An 8,623-nucleotide genomic window follows, 5' to 3' on the forward strand; every position below is an offset into this window, starting at 1 on the left:
AAAAAAAGGAGAACACTGTAATGGCCACAGAAAATTGTCTTTCTGTGAAGTTTAATCTAAATAAATTAATATTAACAGACTAAAGACCTCCTGCAGGCATGAATGCACAGCCCTCTCTGAGTTCAGGGGAAGGTTAGCGCTCGACATACTGAAGACAGCACCTACTGGTGTAGCAGCCACTGAGCATGCTGCTGCCTTCATCAAGAGAGGTGCCTGTCCAGATGTAGAAGAGATTATGCTGCTGTTTGATTATAGCAGGATATATACCGGCATTTGGAGTTTAAAGAGGATTAGTTTGTCCTTTGTCCTTATTCTGGCTGTAGTTTGAGCCATACAATGGCCTCTTCTATGAATATTGGTACATGTAAAAAAGCAAACAAGAGATGCAGATATTTTATTTTGTACACCCACTGCTACCACTTCACCCTACCTAAAACAAAATTTTTGTGGAGAAAAAACCACCAACTATTTTAGCAAGATTGAAAAGCTTTCCTGTTCTTCAATTCTGCGTCAACCCTCATTGCAAAGATAACCAAAATGGGAAGAGAGGACTGAGAATGAGTATAAACACCCACTGAAAGCAACCACCACCTTCAGGGACATTTCTCGTACAGTAACACTTGACATGACCTGTATTAAGAGGCTGGTACCCAGTCCCAGCAGCTAAGCCCACACCATCTATACTAGTTTGCTGAAACTAACTGCTTCAGTTCTCTCAGTGCTAGTCAAGGCAGTCCATTTCAGCCTTTAAAAAACAGACAAAAGTCTGTTAAAGTATGCAATAGTCACACTATTTTAGCCACTCGAAGAGCTTTTGCCCTTTCAGTGACACAACAGCTAGGAAAGAGAGAGAAGGGTAGCATTTGAAAGCCTCCTTGCCTCGGAGGAAACAAGTAAAAGTTCTTTCAGTTCGGTGGAGTGAGAAGCTGGAAGGAAGTGGTCTCCATCGCCCATCAGGGAAGACTGAGGAGGTGTGCGCTTCCCTGTCAAAGCTCAGGCAAACGTTCAGGACAAAGAAGGCAAAACATTACGCACTTTACTGAAATATCAGTTTCTTTAGTATGTTACAGAAAAGCTTATGAACATATACAATGTACACCAAAGGCAAACTTTGTAAAATAAAAAGGTCTTCTTTTATAAAAAATTAAAAAGTCAAAGTAAAGTGCATGAAAGAGTTTTTCCTCCACTTTAACTATTGTGTCAAAGTCTTAGCACATAGCAATGTTTTTAAAACCTGGGAGATCCTCTTGTGTCACCCATTAGTCAGTTACTTTACCGGTCAGCTGAAACGATGAAGGTGATGATTACAAGCAAACGCTTAAGAATCAAAACAGTTTAACCAGATGCATCCACAACAAAGACTAAGAGCAAACGGAGTATGGACTTCCTATACACTTCTCGTCGACAAGAGAGATTTAACAATCAGCAGAAAGGTTCACTCTCGTTAAAGAGAATCGGTAAGAAACAAGCTTCATAAATAGGGCAGTTTTGCTAGTTAGGGGCTCCCCTATTGTGCAATCAGTTCTTGGTCTATGAATATCAACATTCATACTTAAATATGCTGTTGCAAAAGAATATATAAAAAACTGTTTCCGCCTGCCTCCTTTCGAAAGAAAAGGTAGTCGACCCCAATCCAGACCAAGACGACAGCTTTCCTTCCTATAAGGTCTCTTACGAGGGCGAGTGCACCAAGAGAGTTAAGAAAAGCACTCAAGATGCTGAATCCTCTCGTTGTTTCAAGCTCTGGGAATAGAGCCCCGGAGTGGAACTCGGCTATAATTATACCAGATGCACTCTGCATCTTCAGAGATCTTGACATACGCGAATTAATTACTCCTCTCGACAGCCCCGGCAGGCAGGTAGCCCATTACTACCCGCACCCGAACGTGAGCGTCCGCGCCCGGCGGCCCCCCCATCCCCGGCAGGGTCCGACCCGGCAGTCGCGGGGCATCGAGCACCGAGGTGGCGGGCAGGGTCCGCCCCAGCCTTCGGCGGCCGCCGGGGCAAGTAAGTCCCGCTCCCTCGGAGGGGAGAAAAACCGGAGCGATGCGGGCAGCCGGCTCTCGCCACCACCCTCTGCTGCCCGGGGTGCCCGGGGCCGTCAGAGCACGGCGGCCTGTGCGCGGCAGTGGGCGATGTGGCGGTGCACGAAGTCGACGCGGGCCTGTAGCAGCTCGGCCTGCCGCTCCGAGAGGAAGCCAAGGCGCGCCCAGAGCGGCTCCCGCGCCCGGTAGCGGCGGCGCAGCTCGGCGGCGGCGCTGCGGCGGCGGTGCAGCTCGGCGACGCGCCGCGCCGTGCCCTCGCGGAAGACGCAGACGGAGCGGAGCAGCGGCTCGTTGTAGGGGTCCCACATGGCGAGGAGGCGGTAGCCGTGCACCAGCCCCGCCTCGTTGTCCAGGAAGACGAGCCCGCCGTCAGGAGCGCGGAGCAGGTTGCTGGTGGCGCGGCGCATCACCCGCGGGTCCCACTGCAGGCTGAAGAGGTTGCTGACCAGGCGGTCGAAGTTGGCCGTGAGGTAATCGAAGAGGATCAGATCGCTCCACTGCACCAGTTCCACCAGCTGCGACGGCGGCAGGCTGCCCAGCTCCCCAGCCGACAGCGGCTGCAGCCGCCAGCCGGCGCCCGCCTCCGCGCCCCAGGGCGCGGGGGCCACCACGGCGGTGAGGTTGTCCACCCAGCGGGTCATGCTGACCACGGCGCCTTCGGCCCAGTGCGAGCCGCGCAGCTCCTCCCGCACCGGCTCCCACTGCCGCCCGCGGGCCTCCACCAGGGCGAGGGCCATGGGCGGCAGCCGCTCCTGCATGCCCAGCACCCCGGCCAGATGGTATGAGAGCGCCTCGCCTTGGATCTGCTCCGGGTTGATACCGTAGCGGACGCAGGCGCGGCTCCCGTCCGACAGCCGCGCCAGCCGGTTGGAGCTGCGCCCGCAGCCGCCCCGCTCCAGCGAGGCCACGCGGGCGGCGCGGGCGGCCGACAGCCACGCCGCCGCCTCCTCCGCCGCGAAGCCCGGCGGCACCTGCTCCTCCAGCTCACGGCTCCAGAAGATGCCCCGCTCCACCGGAGAGGCGGCGGCAGCGGCCGGCGGCGGCGAGCCGGCCGCAGCGAACCGCCCTTCGCCGCCCCGCTCCTCCCGGCCCGCCACCGCCGCCGGCACCGCCAGCAGCGTCCGGAAAGTTTTCTGCTCACCGCCGCCGGGCTCGCCCCGCGCCGCCGGGGAGCGCCCCCAGCCCCACCGCCCCGGGGGCGGCCCCGCGGGCGGGCGCGGCTCCGGCTGCGGCTCCGGCTGCGCCGCCGCCTCCCGCCGCAGCAGCACCGTCCAGAGCCCCGGCAGGGCGCCCAGGAGCAGCAGCCCCAGCACGGGCAGGGGGCCCGGCGCGGCCCGCCTCGCCCGCTTCATCCTCTCGCCGCTTCACGCCGCTGCCGCGGGACGCGGCGGCGGTGCAGCCCCGCCGCTCGGCCGCTCGGCGCGGCGCTGGCGCATGGCCGCGGGCCGGGCCGGACCAGCCGCCCGCGGAGCGGCAGCGGGAGCAGGCGAGCCCGGTGAACCCCGGCGGCAGCCCTGCGCTGTGTGCACCCAGCTCTGCCGGCGGCCGGGAGGCACGGGCACCCGCACCACGTGGGGGAGCCGGGGGGGCGCGCCCGGCCCGCCCCGTCTCCCGGCGTGGCCCTTCGCTTAAAGCGGCGATGCCCCGCGCGGCAGTGGCGGCCGGCTCTCACCCGCGGCGGGGCGCCCCGTCGAGGAGGCGGAAGGGTGGGGGCGGGGGGGTGGCGTGGCGTGGCGTGGCGTGGGGGCCGCGCCGGCCGCCCGCCCGCGGGAAGGGAGAGCGCTGCGGCAGGGGCGCTCGGCTGCGCCGCTTCCCCCTCCCCGCTGCAGGCCGCACAAAGGAGCCTGCACGCCGGGGGAGGGGGAGGGGAAGGAGGAAGGGGAGGGGGCGCGCACGCCGGCGGGGCGCCCCCCGCGCCGGGGCACGGGCGCCCGCGGAGCCTCCGGACGCGGCCGCGCCGCCTCGCGCCCACGCCGGCACGGCGGGGTCGCGCCGCGGTCACCGGGGGATCGGCACCCCCTCCGCTCCCCCCGCCCGGCGCTGGGGGCCGGCAGGTGGTCGCACAAAGCGATCGCACAAAACAGACACGCCACGCCGTGCACATGTAGCATACGTACGTACGGGTACATTCACGGACACACAGGGCGGCTCGGCCGAGGACCGGAACGCCCGGGACCAAGCCGGGACACGGCGGCGTGATGCCGAGGCTCCCTGCCGAGCAGGGCGGCCGTTAACCGTGGGCGAGGCGCGGCCGTGAGACCCCACAGAGCCCCACCTCCTCCACCGCTTCCTCCCGCGTCGGCGGCGGCAGGGGACAGGCGGTGCGGGCCCGTCTGGAGGAGGGGAGTGCCGTTCGCGCCCTTACACACGCGTGTGTGCTGCGTGCTCACCCATCAGGCGTGTGAGGGCGTGCGCCCTGCGGACCAGCTCGTCCTGGCATTTTCACCCCCCCGAGAGGAAGGTCCGAGCCTGCGGAGCCGGCGGCAGGGCGCGGTGCCGCCCCGCGGGATTTCCCGCCCCAGGGCACGACAGCCGGCACGTCTCTTCGGTTTTTGTCCCTTTGAGGTCTTTCGGGTGTGTACTGAAGATTAGAAGAGCAGCTATTTCTCTGTCCCCCCGTTTCCAGTTTCCTGCCTTCCCAAGGCAAGGAAGCTTAGCTCTGCTCTTTCTGTATTTTACTGGAGACCTCTCCGGGGAAGAACATGTTTGCGAGCTGAGTTAGATTAAACACCTCTCCCTTCTTCAGTCAGTGCCGTGGCTATCCTCCAAAATAGTTATTGGAGTTGGATCAGCGAAGCAAAACCACCACATACAGAATCTTAAACATCGCAAAAGAAAAAATCCCTTTCTCACCTCCTCAATTCTTCCTGCTCTCTTGAGATATCTCAACTCCTAGTTTTCCAACCAGACCACAGCCTTCCAGGTTGGATGGAATGCAATTTATTTTCTTTTAATATAAGAAAAAGGGAATTCTCTCTTTTCCAGGATTTTGTTAAAAACGTTCAAACTCTCCTAATCCACCTTAACAACTTCGAAAACAAACAAAAAAATCAAACAAAAAAAACAAAGCAGAAGCTGAATTGCCTGTCTTTTGCTTCAAATTCCCCTTTAAACCGGGACTCCACAGCCTTCCTAGGGAAGCTCCGGCTGTAAGACGCCGATGCCTTATTCCACCTTGCCTCCGGCGCGCCCCGCGGCACCGCAGAGTTGGCGGGCGGCAGCGTTTCTCCGGCGGCCCCGGGGCGGAGGGCGGCCCCGGCCGGCGCCGAGCCGGGCAGAGCGGGAGGGGAGCACGGCCAGCGCTTCCCGCCCGCTCCGCCGCGGAGCCGCGCGGTCGCGTCGCACCAGCTCCCCCCACCGGTCACGGCGCCGCGCTGCAGCCGCCGCCGCCGCCGGCAGCGACAGGGCCGGTCGGGCAGCCCGGCCCCGCTGCCCCCGTCCCCATCCCCCCCAGCAGGGCCCAGGCCGAGGAGACCGACTTGTAGGAAGCCCTTCGGACGTGAAGGGCTCACTCCTGGATGGAGGGGTCTGTTGGCAAGAAGCGGGAGTGCCAGGCATGGAAGGGACAGCCAGCCCGTGTCAAAAACTGTGGCTGATGCCTTTTCTGACAAGACCTCGCATCTAACTGCGACTGTTTTAACTGGGAGCATCAGTGCTGTTGGGTCCCTCATGTACATAGGGACTTGCTGAAATGAGGAACAGTCACTCTCCTGGCTTCCCTATCGAATGCAATACAAGCTGTAATCATTCCTCTTTTTACTCATGAATTGAGGTCTCATGCTATTCCGACCCTGAAGCCTTATTGCCAGATGATGCTTTACAGTTTCACCCTTTGAAGCCATACAAGCTGCATGGTGAACACCAGGTGTGTGATTTGGAGCTGGTGATTGCTACAATTCACTGTGGCCAATAAGAACAGTACCATTACACTAAGCAGGAGGCTTTTATCCAACAGCAGGCTGAATATTTTTACCAAAGAAATGGCACAGAATTTCCTCTGTTCTCTGCCACTTTCCAGCTTGAAATAGCTTTAGGAAAACTCATAGCTTGTTGGAAAAGGACTAGAAGCAGAAAATTAATTTTATTCCATGCATAGGTTGGACATGTATTTTGATTTAAGTGAATTATTTGCATTTCTTTCAGGGTGAATTATGCTTACAGCTTATATGCTTATAGCAGCATATATGCAGCTGCTAGTGCCTGCACTGGGAAGTCCCCCTGGAGAAGTGCCATTGCCATGGATAAGGACACTACATTTCCTGTTGTTAAGGTGAATATAAGCTCCAAGTTATGCATGACATTCATTTCAATTACAGCTTGCCTCTTGCAAGCTAAGTAGTTAATCAACAGGCTATACTATGACTACAGCCTTAAATCAATAGCTGGGAAAACAGCATCTCCCCCAAATACTCAGCCTCCTACCTACACTATTTGGAAGGAGAACAAGCCAGAGTTTTGCTGAGCCATCCTGCTGGCTAATAGTCCTGCTTACAAGCTGGAATATTTTTAAAACTAGATGATTGGTAGAGGGTTAAACATCAGCCAAGCTGACATGCCGTTCAATTTACAGCATGTTAAGCATTCCTGAAACTGTGATCACTGATATATTTGGGTCAATCAGATGTCTTGTTACTGCTTTGCAGACATTGCAGTGAGCAGCTTGGAGATAAAGGAGAACAGTCTCCAGGCTTCTCAGCCCTATACTGGGGAAGGGAGAGCTGGCCACTGTTCAGACCCAGAATCCTAGCAAGTAAAAAGATAAAAAAATAATTTCTGGCTTCACTGTGTTGTTTCTTTTATTAAATTGATTTTAGCTGCCTGACAAAGCTAGGCTTATAGAATACCCAGCTGCTCGTGTTTCCCACTAATTTTAGCCTAGTGAAGGTTTTGTTCCCCTCATTTCTCTTCTGGCCTCAACTTCCTGGTGATGTGGGGTAGCTGTCGTTGCAGGCAGCAGTGGTTTCTCCCATCAAAGGCAGAAGAAACAGGGACTGAACAGAGACTTCAAGATTTCTCCCCTGCAGTGAAAGCTATTTTGTACTCAGGTCAAAGGCCAGACTCTAACAGGCATTAATAGGACTAGGATCATGCAGAAGCAGATGGGGGCTTTACTTTTCTGGAGACAGATTGCCTATGCTGGACTTGAGGGGCCCTGCCTCTGCTAACAATCTCTGCTGGGCAAGGAAGGCTGGCAAAGCAGGTGCAGAGCAAGTCTCCATTGCACCAGAGCCTGAAACTATCAACTGCTCCAAAGCACCCAGAGATCCTTCTCTCATGGCTGGACCTGCAGCTGGCAGAGGGGATGCAGATGCTGCCCACTGCAGGGAGGACACCTTGGCAGGGCTGCCCCAGCCACGCGTAGGCACCCTCTGGCTCAGACAAGTTTTGGCCTGTGGTAGCATTGCATATCTCCATCTGATATTCTCCCACAGCTCAAGGCTTCAGTACAACCCCTCCACCCCCACCTTTCAGAGGCATTGCCATGGAAGTTATTTCCCAGCACAGACCTTTTTGAACTACCAAGATTAGCCCCCTCCAAATTCTTCCCAGGCTTATGGAAATTTCTCTCCCTTCACTGAGTACGGACAGATACTTTCTGTTCATCATTGGTTTTGGTGTATACCCAATGCCAGATCTCACTCACCTCAATGCCAAATTACTGAGTCTGGTGGCAGCCACATTAACCTCAGAAGGGCTGTGAGCTCCTTCCCTGGAGACTGCAGTGGGTGACCCTGAGCTGTTGCTTCATGGTGATCTCTCTCAGCAGTACAACACATGAAGTCCTTTATTTACTCTGAATTGTGGTTCAGGATCCTGGGTGGGAATAGGGGCTTTTTACTCCAGTCCAGCATAATTTTTCTAGATTTCATCTGCCTAAGACTTTTTATACAGCTTGTTCCCACCTTGAGTACTTCTCTGGCTCTACCTGCCCTCTTTCTTCTTTATCCATCAGGTTACCAAACACCTCTATTTCTATCCAGCATATATCCTCTATTTCTATCCATTTTCTATCAGCTGTCCCTCAGCATCTTGTTCCCACCCCTATTTAGTAGCTTTGGCTCCTGGCAGTGAGCTGGTGCCAGTGATCTCCCAAAGTAGTGATAGCCATTTTTGAAGGGGCCACCTGAGATTGCTGTCAGGAGAAGAGCATTGAGCATATGGGGCAATGTGCCTGCACTTGTGGAACTGGGGTCTGCCCTGGGGATGTGAAAGCTGCTGCAGACAGGCTGTAGTGAAATGACGCCTCTGCCTCCTCAGTGCTGCATGTTCCTGTCCCTCCATACTTCCTCTCTTTGCATTTTGAGCCACTGGATCAGTGAAAATGTGGGTCTCAGGAGCCTTCCATCAAGGCAGTATCAGCTCTCAACATCCCAGTAACTTATACTGGCTGATTTACAGCACTTCTTTTCTGCTGATGACAGGTTCCTCCTGATGCAGCCTCCCTGGTGCCAGCTTACTTGGCAGTGAGAGCACCTTATGCTGCTCTTCTGCACTGCCTGAACCTGCAGCCTCCTGGCGGAAGGGCAGCTTCCACGCAAAGCCCCTCGTCCATGTGGCCTCTGTATTTCAATTCTTGC

General features: G+C 56.4%; 1 protein-coding gene across 1 annotated transcript; it reads right to left on the reverse strand.

The window, feature by feature from the left end:
* Nucleotides 1–1,074: 1,074 nt before the first annotated feature.
* FJX1 (four-jointed box kinase 1) lies at nucleotides 1,075–3,579 on the reverse strand. The gene has a single exon (XM_082316788.1). The coding sequence runs from the start codon at nucleotides 3,395–3,397 to the stop codon at nucleotides 2,102–2,104; it is 1,296 nt and encodes a 431-aa protein (XP_082172914.1). The 5' UTR covers nucleotides 3,398–3,579; the 3' UTR covers nucleotides 1,075–2,101.
* Between the last annotated feature and the right edge of the window lie 5,044 nt (nucleotides 3,580–8,623).

Source organism: Platalea leucorodia (genome assembly GCF_965183815.1).
Source record: "Platalea leucorodia genome assembly, chromosome: 7".
Classification (NCBI taxonomy): Eukaryota; Metazoa; Chordata; class Aves; order Pelecaniformes; family Threskiornithidae; genus Platalea; species Platalea leucorodia.

Bases quoted from the DNA above. Each gene is read 5' to 3' on its own strand.
- FJX1 (XM_082316788.1), bottom strand. From the start codon at position 3,397: ATGAAGCGGGCGAGGCGGGCCGCGCCGGGCCCCCTGCCCGTGCTGGGG.